At 40.7% G+C, this 13,940-nt stretch overlaps 1 protein-coding gene across 3 annotated transcripts; it reads right to left on the reverse strand.

The window, feature by feature from the left end:
• Nucleotides 1-406: 406 nt before the first annotated feature.
• Nucleotides 407-9,384, reverse strand: RB195_017724 (uncharacterized protein; the record flags this gene model as incomplete). Of its 3 annotated transcripts, XM_064184839.1 has the most annotated exons (16): nucleotides 407-536; nucleotides 1,091-1,204; nucleotides 1,303-1,383; nucleotides 1,468-1,535; nucleotides 1,603-1,725; nucleotides 2,259-2,408; nucleotides 3,284-3,419; nucleotides 3,627-3,753; nucleotides 4,794-4,956; nucleotides 5,041-5,127; nucleotides 5,700-5,830; nucleotides 5,882-5,976; nucleotides 6,053-6,160; nucleotides 6,346-6,505; nucleotides 6,571-6,706; nucleotides 9,313-9,384. In XM_064184839.1, 16 exons carry the CDS (start codon nucleotides 9,382-9,384, stop codon nucleotides 407-409), a joined length of 1,881 nt encoding a protein of 626 aa, XP_064040720.1. The 3 variants fall into 3 exon arrangements, with proteins under 3 accessions (XP_064040720.1, XP_064040721.1, XP_064040722.1); XM_064184840.1 differs by lacking the exons at nucleotides 6,346-6,505; nucleotides 6,571-6,706; nucleotides 9,313-9,384 and having other exon boundaries at nucleotides 6,053-6,144; XM_064184841.1 differs by lacking the exons at nucleotides 407-536; nucleotides 1,091-1,204; nucleotides 1,303-1,383; ... (8 more) ...; nucleotides 5,882-5,976; nucleotides 6,053-6,160 and having other exon boundaries at nucleotides 6,454-6,512.
• Between the last annotated feature and the right edge of the window lie 4,556 nt (nucleotides 9,385-13,940).

The following is a 13,940-nucleotide window of genomic DNA, read 5'->3' on the forward strand; positions in this document are numbered from 1 at the left end:
TCTAAATCCATCCACTTCAGTTAATGCTACTTTACGAAATGTGAAAACACTACCTATAATTGTTAACATTTGGATGTGGCTTTGAAAAAGAGCTATGAATATTCTCTTATCCTGCAGCCGAATGAATTTTAGTTGACTTTTTATCTTTTTCTTTCAGCGCGTTGGCGGTTTCAGCAAATCCCTAAAAGTGGTTGAGGAAACAAGAGTACACGTCCGAGATGTTCCCTGTTGAAGAGTCCTTTTCAGACTTTCTGGATCCTCCGTGATAGCGTAACATGTTGGATTTGATGTGCAGATGAGCGAGAATGGGTGCTACGTTTACAAAAAAAAGCATACATAGTTCTTTTCATTGTAACCTTTTGGTCTTTTATTGATTACACCCAGGAAAGAAAACATCAAAAGTATCCTAGAGTAGAAAATGCTTTGGATGAACAGAGGATCGCCGTCGGTTATTCAATGCTAGATGGATTGCATCATCGCTTTGCTGTATATTCAATAGTTGCCCAGAAGGTCCTGCCAACAGTACTGTTGAGGGTCTGAAAATAATGTGTATTCTTTCATTATATAACAGATAGTTACTACTAAATAAGAGCAACTTCTCAAGATTTCAAAATATTCCATAATCACAAGGAAATCTGTATGCAGCAATGTAACACCGCACCACGAAATTGACGATGCTGGGACTTTTTCACGAAAAAAGGGAGGTAAAAGTGTAAATGACGAGTATGAGCGCTATCACGCTCACCTTCCCCTAATTCTTCTAAAAAACGGAGTGGTAAACGGCATTGTCGATCGGATTTTTCTACGAGACCCCTAACAACGTGTGTAACGTCTGGAGCGCACGCATATGCGAATGCATCCGGGCGAGCAATAGATGGGCAGCTGATGATGTCTCTTCCGTGCTCAGTTATGTGATACGTTGTCAGGGGCGTCGTAGGCGAACCCGATCGAGAACGTCGTTTCTCAGGATTTTTTTCAAAGAGGGATTGAGCGTGATCGCTCTCATGTTCGTGATCTAAACTCTTAACCCTAATTTTTCTTTGTCAGATAGCAACATTATCAGTTTTTGTATGTTGCCTTCAACAGTTACCTTCTATGGGAATGTGGTGCTACAGCAATACTGCCTCGTCTCGTTGGAAGTATGTCTCCGGCTCCTTCTATTACGGATCCTCTCCTATACAACGCACCCGCCGCAATAGACTTTCTGCAATGGTGATTATGGATTGGAAAGAACGCTATGCCATTTTCTGTTGGATTTACACCGTTTTGAATTTGCAAGAAATGTTCCAGAAGAATTCTCACCTCGGATGATGGAAGCTTGGAAGAAGACTGCCTATGGTTGTTTCCATGGTCGAGGCACGTCGATTAGATACTAGCGATTTTCTGAACAGGTTCAATCTGACGGGCAAAATTCTTGGACGGTGACTCACAGTAGATTTACAGGCCACAGAAGTGCGGTTTTCATACCTTGGAGAAAGGATGTTATGACGAGAAGCTGCAAGATGAGTGCGACCGTTGTGGTCGATGAGAGGTAGCTGAAAAAGTAGAACTTGATGCTTGACGGTAATTATGGCGGTAGCTACAGATCAGAATCACACCCACTGCTGAACTGCTTCTTCTCCTATCCATGTGAATATGAAGTGGTGCTAGCGATACCCTCTTTGAGGGTCTTTTAGGAGTACCTCCTGTGTCTTCTGCGTGTTCTTCCTTATTTGTTGTGTGCTGCTTAAATTAAGTGAGAGAGTTTTTTGTTCAACAAATAATGGCTATCTCTTAAAGACTGCATACCACGAATCTGATATGGTGAGGTCGGTGGGAAAAGCTAGAGATGGGGTTGTAGATTGCAGGATCCGATTTGGTTCCGCTCATCCCACCCTACTCGTGGTAAAAACGGCATTAAAGACGAGCTTCTTCCCCACGAAATCAGTTGCAACGGGCCACTCTTGTGCACGCGCCGCATCCACGTGAGCGGTGGAAGACCAGTGATGTCTCCTCACCAGCCTACCCAAGCGAAAATAGTGAATATAGGCTGGTGTAGAGACCGAAACATGTACACAGAGGAGCGTTCTAACGTAACTCATAGGAACTTAGGCGGTTCCCACCCTGTTTTTTTGCGTTCATTAGGTAGAAATGAGTGACACCACCTCGGATCCCGTGCTATGCAATCCCATGACTAGCTTTTCCCACCGACTCCCTCACCACGTCAAGACCATGGTATGCACCCAATAAGCTCGTACTTTTCAAGTGAAAATATGCACCTCCGGTGGCTGTTCTTCCACTATCACCAGACTCTGTCGCCTTTCGTTCTCCTCTTCCAACATTGCTTCCATGAACTGCTTTTGGCGCTCGGTATTTACGGTACCCCAAACAGATTTGAATAGATAGATGAAGATTTCCAAAAGTGTGACCTAAAAAGGCAGGAACAACTTTCCTGGACTAGTATGCTCTCTTACAATGGTTATTCTTAGAGTCGGGTCAAAATAACCTCAGGATTGGTGTAGTTGCGTAAGCGACTGCGCTCGGAGCAGTTGAGAAGGAGAGGGGAACCTTGCTAGTACTATTCATCGCTGTAGTTTGTGTGAAGCTGATGATGGTCCTACCTCGATCCCAACCACCAGCTTCGCCGCCCGCCAAGAGCGCTTCTGTTGATGCAACTGAATCGAGGTCAAACCCATTTTGATCCGAATATACGAAACCTTTCTGTTAGCTGTATTGCATTATCTCCTCGAGCAAGGGTTTAATAGGGCAAGAAAAGGGTTTCGAACTTGCCGTGGCCTACGTTTGATTGATCTCTTCTCACCTTGAAGCTTGAGAACCGGGTAAAGGATTTCACTTGTTAAGGGTAGCAGAACGATGGCAATCCGCAATGGAGCTGCGATTTTGCAGGAAGTTCTTATTGCTTATTTGAGTCACATCAGTTGGACAACGAACATTGGACTTCGATGGAATTGCTGAAGTTCTGTCGCGTAACATGCTGTATCGCAGGGGACGGGTACCACGAGCACTGTTTCTTTTTTTCTTGATTGATGGACGGAACTGAGCTTATAATTCTGAACTACACCTCCACCGCTATCTCTCCGTGGAAAGATCCGACTATTTTGTGCTATGGTCTAAAAATCTGAGAGAAAATCTAAGAATGAGTCTCAATAATCTAAGAGATAAGCTAAGAGAGTTCGTTAAAATTTTTGCAGGAAATTTATGAAATGGACCTTAATTTCTTAGCGATTGGGAAAAACACAACTTTGGTTGTTAGATCTATGATGACTTAGTGAAAGTTCCCAACCGTACTCATGCCTAAGAACAGTCCCATACTTCCAGCAATATTCGAGAGTAGATCGGCTGTCTGTAATTGTTTCTGCTGCTCGTGACGTTCGTAGGTCATACTTTGCAAGAATAGGTTCACCACAGATATGTTATTTCTGAAAAATGTGAAGTTTTTGAGCTGGAATAGAAATGAACAAGAACAAAAAAAATAACATAAAATTGCAGATAAAAGTAGAAATAAAAACTTCATAGGATAGAAATTCTAAGATTTTCAGAAAATGCAGACAGCACATGAAAACTCCAAAATACAAGGACAGCTGATTATTTCTGGTAATTTCCAGAAAACACATATGGCTGCTTACCGCACATGTTCATCCGAGAGAGCGAATCTCCGTGAAATTGAGCTGGTAATAATATCCGAGTAGCTCATGCGCATTTCGTATTCTATTATCTGGCATTCGACATCACAATTATAACTTGTTGAATTAGCTGGAAGATCACTTCAATGAAATGCTGTAGACTGTCATACGAATTTTTCGTCGGAAATTTTTATCCGTGCTTCTTGCAGAAATTTACCCTTTCTGGAAAGTTCACCACAATTGTGTGACTTTTACATGTTGAGCTGATCTGATCTCTCTGGATCGGTTTTGATTGTTCATATCTTCATTCAGATTAACCTCTCAGCGCTTATGCTGTGCATATCCGTCATGGAGTGCACTTTTGGCTTAGTCGCGCCGCTTAGGTGGTTAACCAAAAAGAATTTTGATTTTTCCTGAGGAAAATTGTTGTCAATCTAATGGATAAAAAAAGGATAGAGTCCCAGGCACTTTGATAGGCTTGAAATGCGTCAACGCGTTTGAGTGCAATTTGGAATTGTTGAGCTTCTTGAACGCGTGTGGACCTACACAGGAGCCTGTGCGGATCAGCCGATGTATTAGGCCAGGATATTTGATCTAATAGACAAATCCGGCATCAATTTATCGACTTCGGAGGAATGAGAGGCTCTAATACGGTCGTTACGAACCATCGATTGTGCTGTCACATCCGGAACCTCTTACCCGACTGCGCTATACCTGCGACAATGGATAATAATACAAACACTTGATTTTAAAAATAATTAATGAAGATGATTTCAAAATATATTGCAACACATCTCCTTTTTTAGAAGAGGTTATTTTCTCGAGTCGTTTCTGTCGTGAACATTGTCTAACGACTGCAACAACTAGATGGATGTGTAAAGAAATTACTCGGTGGTAGTTCCAAAACATAGATTTCTATTTGTTCGGGTCAAATATCTTTTTTCTCGTCGTAGAAATTCATGGCAGCGAAATTTCACAAGATATATAGAAATGACATACTTATTCAACCATTATGAGGTGAAGCAAGAATGAACGGTTGTTGCACAAGTACTGTATTACCACCGCGAATTGAAAATAACGTTCTTCTGTTGCCCAGCTACTCTTATGACAGAAGAAAAACTCTATGTGAAAAATTCCCGTTAACATCTACTCAACGAGTACTATACATACCGTAAACTGTGTCAGCACATGTACGAAGATCCAATGGGGTGCATATAGATGTATATGTAGAATCACTCGTAACGTTCAAATTGAAAAGTTTCATTGGTAGACATCCACAAGTTGAGAGCCATTCACGAGCCAAACAGTTCCATTCACAATGTGTTGCAGTGTACTGGAAACGGTAAGTCATTATGTATGTTTAAATGAGGTGCAACTTTTCCAGAATGAGGATATTAAGATGTGGAAAAAGAATTACCGCGTGACCCGATAGAGGAATTCCATGGATTTCTGCATCCCAGTCGCTTTGACAATATCCCCATTCCTTTCTCTGCAGAAGCGAAATCTAAAAACGAGGCTCGCATCCGGTGATTGTCTTCAAAACGGTTAGACATCGCAGCCATTAGTGTAAAGTTTTTTTTTTGCATATTTCGTTTTTCATTGAAAAAAGAATGCAGCAGAAATCAACAAAGATGTTGAGGGTGCTCTTGTTTAGGACACACGTATCTAATCGAACTGTCATGGAGCAAATTAGAAAACCCAATTATCAACAAAACACAAAATCTACTGGGTGAGCAACAGTATCCACGACAGGCGATACGGCAATACTGTTTTGTCGGTGCTCATAAAGAAATGAGAGTGGTTCTGAACAAAAATGAGAATGTTGAAAGGTTGGTAAAATATTTCGACTCTCCTTACACTTGTGATCGGTTAGAGGCCAAAACGCGTTCCAAAACCCCAGCGACTACGAATTCCAGCAAAACGCGTTGGCGCATCCCAAGTGGACTGATACGCTAGCGGCTCCTTTTATGCTTGTCCTTTTATGCTTGTGATCTTACCAGCTCGATGCGGCTGCTGTCAGATATTTGAACGCTCAGGCGGTCAGACATTGCGACGTGGTCAAAGTGTTACGCTCACGTTTTTGACAGATATTCCTGCGTGCAGCGTAACTCCTGGCGGTACCGACAAACCATGGGCTTTTAAAGTATGCTCTTTTCCAATTTCATGTACCAGCACTCGAAATCCCATTTCAGAAGTCAGGTAGCCATCTAAAGATTTTTTAAATGACGATACGTCTAATTACAGCTGCTAACAGTTACCTGAATGCTCTGCGTTATTTCCGTCAAGTATAAACTGCCATCCATAGCTACTTCCACTTAGATATTGCGTTTTATTTAATTTGGAGTTCTGGAATCTGGAAGACACTGCTTGTGGAAGACATTAGAATAAGAAAAAACCGGAAAATAATGTGTAATGGGTTGCTCATGCACCTTACACAGTATCCGAGGTCAGTCGGGACAACGTTGCTGAAGGAACAGCAGTTCTCAATAATCTCCCCGGCAAAAGAGCAGGAAAGAATCATATCTTCGCATGTTGGTCTAAACGAAGGTTTTTTGCAATTTCAAATTATGCTGGCCAAGGCGCTACCATCTGTAAGTTCTTGCAAAAAGAAAAAAAAGAGGAGCAAGAACAGAACGCTTGGTGCTCGCCGTCTCTATGACCAGAATTTAGTGGAAACTCCTAACAGAATAAATGTGATAATTGTCATCTTTAGCGAAAACACCTGATTTTCTCGAAGAAATCCGCAATTGAAAAATTAGTTGCTAGAGAATCTGTTAGATATCGTTCAAATAAAGCATGGCCCTCAGAGTTCCCGTCATCATCAAAATGGTCATCGTATGAGGTAAGTAAGTAGGAGAAGACCTTTGAAGACATATTGTATCCTAAACTCTGCAAGTAATATTTTGCGACTATAACAGTAAACAGCAGTAATTGATATTTTACCCACTTTCCAGCCTGGATAAATAAACAGGATTGTAGTTACAAATGGTGATGTCGGGGAAGTATATGCCGGCCTCAGCTACAACGGTATTCACTTGGAAAAGGGTCGGCTTAGAATGGTAGCCGAGGAGGAGATAGCCACTCTAAAAAAAATAACACTTTGGAACAGTCCATGGACACTTTCTGAGCAAAGCAAGCTTTTTGAGGTAGCTTAAATCCCTGTGTCGAGGTCCTTCGTCGCTGCTTTTTGATCGAAGGTGGTCCTAAGAATTTGTCAGATGTTTCAGTTCCATTGATTTTGCCACCAAAATACATAGTTGTGAGAGGCCCTTTATTCCACTTATTCTCCATTTTGCTTACTTTTTAAGCCATTGTTAGAGGTAACCCAAACCTCAGCAACGATTACGATTTTTTTTCAAATCAAGGTTCTAGAAGTGAAGGTTCTTTTCAAAAAAACACGATGGGAGTTGCATAAGAATAAACGATATCGGAAGCGTTAAGATAACAAACAACAAAGCACAACGAGGAATGACAACAAATCCTTCCACTTGATTTCAGTTTTTTAAAAAAATGTGAACATTGCACGAGATTATTCAATGCTAACGTTCTGCCCCGAAAGTAGAAACGTTACGAGAGTCTCTATGAATTTCTACCTGTTCCGTCAATCCCACATATAGTAGGATCGAAGCGACATGGAGCATGTACGCAATTGCGTACGCGGCTTCTTTCGAGGCGCTTCGGTGGAGCGTAGTGGCTAGGAGCGTGGTGAAATTCTTGCTGGCACCACCCATCGCTGCAGTTTGCGACGGCCCCAACTTGGTTCCAGCTGCTGCCTTCAACGCGCCATTTCGGGCGCGTATGCAAATGCACCGCAACTACACTCGTGTTTCATGTCGTATTGACCCGACTATACATAATTTGCACTATCAGAACACATTATCGAATTGTTGCTCAACAGTGCAAGATGTCATCACAGAAAAAAAAATAGCAAAGAGTAATAAAAAACAGTTCTAAAGGAAGAACAACTTAAAGGCATCACCCCACGAATCTGAGGTGGTGCAGATTTCAGGTGGAGTATTCTTATACGGAATCGTAGATTGTGGAGAGGGAGGTGATTCCGTCAATTTTTTCCCAATTGCTGCAAAGAACGGTCCGGAAGATGCGGCGCATGCATAAGGTTGGCGCGCTCTAATCGAACTCTTTGTAGAAAATACCGCGCTGGATCGTTCGAAACCGTATCCTTCGGGCCGTTTTTTACGGCAAATAGGGAGAAATGGACGGAATCACCTTTGTCTCCATAATCTACGATCCCATATACGAATACCCCACCTGAAATCCGTACCACCTCAGATTCGTGGGGTGGTGCCTTTAAAGTCCTCAACTGTATCCAGCACTAACACATCGGTACCGTATAAACCTCGCTATTTCGCTCTTTTTTTCACTTAAATCAAAATGGGAGAAATTTTCTCATTTCTTCGAAGTTGTCTGAGAAGTATGTAATTAGTAAAAAGGGTCTCACACTTGTATTTAACGATTTTTTGAGCTATTAAACATGAATGTAAAAGTGGAAAAGCTGCTGTGTATAACAAGTAACAGAATCATTTGCTCGCTTTAAAGTCATCACCCCACGAATCTTGCCTAGAATGGATTTTCGTTGGAGTATAAGTATATCAGGTCGTAGATTATGTATACATGAGCTGTTCCGCTCATCTCTCCTTGCATCACTGTAGATATACGGTTTCGGAACGTTGTTTCTTGCGACGTCCTCTACTGTAAAGCGCTACCCTTGCGCCCCGCTCCCGCCTGCGATTCGTCGAATCAACTGAATTGCCCATCAGGGCGTCCGAATGGATTTTCGACAAATCGCATGCGAGCGCGGTGTGCAAGGGTGGCGTGTTGCATTAGAGGACGTCATAAAGGATAAAGGATAAAGTTTCTGGCGTTAATCAATCCGCTTGGGATGCTCTCCCACGTTTACTTCAATTCAGAAGTGTTTGAGGTTTACGAACGTGTAACTGGCCTATACAATGACTTGCGGTGGATAGCCGATGTGTCAAGTCAGTGTTTTTATCCTCCCAGACAAGTCTGGTACCAATTTATCGACCCCGGAGGGAAGAAAGGCTTGGTGAGCACTAGGGCGGATTCGAACCTGCGATCGATCGTGCAGGAAGCGGAACCTCTAACCGCTACACCACACCCGCCCCCGAGGACGTCATAAGGAACCGCATTCCGAAGCCGTCTGTTTACAGTGATGGAAGGAGAGATGAGCAGAACCACCTCTGTATCCATAATCTGCTGCCCTATATAGGTATATGTACTGCAACGGAAATCCATACCAAGGGAGATCCGTGGGGTGATGCCTTTAAATCGTGGGACGCTTGTGCGCATAGATGAATATTTTACCTTTTTTGAAAATTGGCGTTTGTCTCTACGGGAATCCGTCAAATAGACGTAGGAAGCTCTTTCATCTCATACAGGTAACATGTCACATGATACAAATTTCGTAGATGAATACTGAAGAAAAATCAGAGTTGCCAGGAACTCACATGGATCATAAACAAAGAAAGGCAGGAAAGCACTACCACACACCAAAAAATGCGTGATGGCCAAGTATTCGAATTATATATACGTACCAAGCCATGATATGTAGTAAGTCCAGAAAATTCCTAAACATGTGTCTGAGTAATAGTTACCGTTGTTGTCACAAAATCTTCAATAAGTTGCCGAAAGCACAAGGGGTTTGTCTTACCTTAGTTTCGTAGTCGTAAATGTGCAAATAGACTCGTTCTCCGGCTCCTAATGGTTCACTTTTGGCACTCATGGTTTGCTAAGAGCTCAAAAACATTTTTTTTAATCCAGACAAGCTAAAAACACAAACGATGTGATCTTTGCGGAGAAACTTTTGTTCTGGAAATGTTTTACATATGATCAATGCATTGGGTGGTGATTTGGAACGGATGCAGCTTGAAACAAGGCACGTTTTATCAGTGTACTAGATAAGGGGAAAGTTTAAACTGGCAATCTTTCGGCGTTATAAAGCAGGAAGTTGTACGTATATATGTAGCACACTGGTACTAACCTTGGTCCCAAAATCACTCGCAAAACATCGGAATCCTTGGGGGGTGAGCAAAATCAAATTTTGAAATTACCATTCGAAAGCTAATGAGTCCCTGACCGTGCACATACTTCTAAAATTTAGTTCTGACAAATGTGTGGTTTGAAAATAGGTAAATTTTCCCCAAGGTTCGCCAATTACTCTTACACCTCTGGTGTTGGATATGCAATCGCAACAATATGAACCCTACTTCTCTTTTTTTCATTCATTGAAGACGTTATCAATATGACAGCTGCAAAGTTAGGTTTAGTGTTGACAGTTACTGGTAACTGTCAACACTAAACCTAACTTTGCAGCTGTCATATTACTGGTACTGGTAACTAAAGTATTCGTAGTCAGAGCCAATTTTTAGTAACAATATCAATGAATGACCAAAAGAGAAGCGACGAATATTGTTGGAGTTTTATATAATCGATTCAAAACGAAATGAAGCGCGGCACAGTTACGTAAGCGATTGCGTACGAAGCTGCGCGTAGCGGTTATGATAGGAGTGGAACCCTCGACAACGCCAGTTATCGCTGGTGTTCGCGATGGTCCCACCTTCTTTCCATCAGTTGTGTACAGGGAGCAGCCGTTTACGCAACTGCATTGAGTTTCATCTCACTTGGATCTGACTAAAAACAACCTCCTTTTGCAGTTCCGTTGTTGCTTGTTTTGTTTTGAACCTCCATGGCAAAAGTTTAGGGTGGCAAAAAAGCATCAGCGCGAGACTTGAGACTAAATTTTCGCTGTAGATGCGCCGTTTCGGATAAGAGGTTATTTAATTCATAATATATAACATAACAATTCACGTTTACAGCAATTACTCAAAATGGGCTCCATTGGCTCTTATACAAGAGCAGAAACGCTCAACTAAACGCCGAGGTGTGCGAGGTCAAGCTCATTCCAATTTTTCTTCTCAGTTCTTACTTCCATCGATCCAGATTTTTTTCTTCTTGCTACTTAAATGTTCTCGTATAGGTCCCAAAAACCGAAAAATCTAAGTCCAAAAGTTGTCGATGATTTTGGGCGTTCTTGGCAACTTCAATGGTGAAAACCTTCTAATCCTCATCCCAGTGTCCTTGTCGCTGAGAGCCTCGAAAAAAAAAATCAAGGAGTTTCTTGCATTTATGGTTTCGATTCTTCTTTCCTCTGTTGTAGAGAGCTCGTTTATTGAGCGAATCATCCGAAGAGAACTGGATCATCTGAAGAGATTTTCGCAAAATCGCGAGCTCAATTCCTTCGATTTTTCTAAATCGATTTCACGCATACTGAATGTCTTCAGAATGTCTTTGTGTTCATGTACCCTCATCTTGGCTTAACAACTTTCGCTGTGTAGGAAGAGAGTTTCCTCAATCATTTATCCAAATATTACACTATTTAGTTTTCAAGGTAAGTATAGAATGTGACCGCTAACGATGCCCTCCTGCTCCCATCCTCCTTTTATGACCCCCTGTTGCGAAAATCCCAACCTAATCTTTACCCTAACTTCGAGTTTAGTTCAGAAATCTCATTCATGCTTATTCTCCGTTGTTCGTAGTTCCTATGGTTTTTTCGTCAGAGGTGGTTTTTGCAGACACCGAAGTCGGCACTTAAAAGCGACAATCACTCATCAATCCGCCGTAGTTCTCGTTTAAACGGAGCTCTTCCGAATTCTGCTGTGGATGAGGTAAGCTTGAAGTAGCTGCTTCATCGGAAGGATATGGAAAAATGAAAAAAGGAAAAAATAACAATACACAGATATCACATCAAACATGTTAGGAAAAATAGAGTCTCTATAGCCGGCGGGATTGACAGCGTAATTTTGTCATCGGTGATCAATAATTTTTGAGATGAAGGTAATGTTGGTATCATGAAAGAACGTGAAGGTGAAAACGTTTCAAAAACACCTCTGAGCGATGGACATCGATCCTTCCATTGGCTGGATCGCACATTTATTTCTTGCGTGATGAAGCATTGGTATAACTTTTTTCTCGTATCTACTGAGTCTAGTATTTTTTGTCCCTCGAGAGTTGTTGCAGTCGTTTGGTGAAGAACGCAAATCTCATCAAACACCTCCTCAGGTTTCCAATAGGAGTCACCTGTTCACTCAGAAATAGCGCTTGCAAATTGCTCATCGCGAGTCCTTATAATAAGTCGTAAAACGTCTCTCATCTATGCAAAAGAATTATTGTTGTTTAAGTGTTTTTTCCAGAAGAGCTAACTGAAAATTTCCACACTCTTTATTGTTGTAATGCTCTGAAGAAGTCCACATTTCTTTCAGTGAAAAAAAAACTAGAAGAAAATTGCACTAGAATTATTAGAAGTTATTGCTTTCATAAATAACAGCTTCACTTTAATAAAGAACTCTGCAATTGTTAGACTGCAATTATCCTCCAGATTTTTGAGACATCCATAAATCATCCGTTTGACGCACTACGGCCACGCCTATCGAACAGCTGCAGTGAGAAGTGTATGCGAACACTGCCCTTATTACACTGAGTTTTACAAGTGAGAAGCCGTACTCGTTTTTTTCTATCATATTTCATTCCTACACCACAATAGATTGCTTACTCCTTGCACTCGTCCACGTTCTCACTCGTACTACTCCTTTATCTTGCGCTGATACATGCGTAGTACTAACCGAGCTACGCTAATAAATGGATATCTACATACATATCTAAAAAAAAGGTTATCACAGCTTTTTAGCCGGCAGAACTCTGAGTTTTCTTTCTGTTGTTGTTTGCTGACTTCTTGGTAGAAAAATAATGGTTCAATCGAAATTGAGTTTAGAAAAGGAGAATTATGTGCTCAACTGTTGCTACTGGAAGAATAATAAAAAGAATAATATAAAGGAAAAGAATAATAAAAAGAAAAGGATGAGAATGACAATTTTGAAGTGATTTCCAGATCGATCCACCTATCTGACTCATTGTAAGACGAGCTAGTGCAGAATTTTCAGAGACAGTACATTGATGAACTGTTATAAACACTGAAAGTAAATTCTGTGATATTTGATAAACATTTTTGCAAAAAATCGAAGTGTGAGAAATTTTTGACTTTATTTAAGTTGTTTTTTTTTCATTTAGATGAATAATAACACTTAAATTATCAGTTTCAGTTCTTGTTAGAAAGCTCGTCTTCAAGAAGTAGATCACCTTTTAGCGTTTGTTGACCCTCACTCGTATGCATAGAGTTATGAGATTAATAAGACTCTACTGGTATAAGAATTTTAAATTTTGAAGCAAAAGCTCAGTAATCAAATGCTGAACATTTACAACATTTCTACAAACGTCATACCAATTCTAGTTTGTATAACTTTTACAAATTTCTTTTATAAATTGTCATGGCGTTGTACAGGATTATTTTTTAAGGCTGTAACCTTTATTTTTTTTCCTACTAATTTAAAAAAAAACTCTTAGTAAGGTGAATAACGAAAAGAGCAAAAATACATTCAAATCTATCATATTTTCGAAAAAGGAATCACAGCAAACGCCAATTACTACGATTTTCCTAAAATTACAATGAGTCTTTTCTCTGTTGACATAAGTGCTGCTTAAGCTTCTGTTAGAATTCAAATGACCTTTTGAGCATTTGCGATGTAGTAAGCGAAGGAAGAAGGCCACATCCTGTTTATTTTTGAAGAGGGTCAGTTGAGAAGTGCGCTGAGAAAAAATCGTAGTTACTTTTGATGTTAAGGTCGTTGGCGAAGGGTAGTGAGTGCACGAAAACGATAGTATCTCCTCTCTGTTTTTTTGAGACGTCTATGTAATCTTACATTACGCATTCTTGAATAAGCACATAAAGTGTGTGAAACTATTTCTTTTTCGTAGTTTTTTCAATCTATTTTATGTTATTGCAAAAGTCTCGTTATTTTTTTATCTCTTGCATATAAATACTCTTCCTTGGTTCGCACCGTTATCTGTGACAGTAGCTTTGTATTAGCTCTTTTTCATGTTTCTTTAATTTTTTCACTTTTTCTGCTCAGTGGTACTAGAGAACTATATGTCTATTACAAATAGCAACTTATACCTCTCACCACATGTTGGAATAATGGGCAGAAGAATTGATGGCAATGCATTGTGTAGATCTAACAAACTACTGTGAACGATTCTTTTCGGATGTGGAAGACTTATTCTAATTCATGAGAGAACTGTTCGCTGCAAAACCACCTTATAAAATAGGAAAATAACAGAAAAGTGCCGGAACAGATCAACACCACCCATATGTGAACTGGAGGCATTTTAGAGCGAAGGGAACCTTTGAAGATCATCATCCATCCCAAACTGCTGTTAGTCCATGAA

This window comes from Necator americanus, chromosome II (genome assembly GCF_031761385.1).
Source record: "Necator americanus strain Aroian chromosome II, whole genome shotgun sequence".
Lineage (NCBI taxonomy): Eukaryota > Metazoa > Nematoda > Chromadorea > Rhabditida > Ancylostomatidae > Necator > Necator americanus.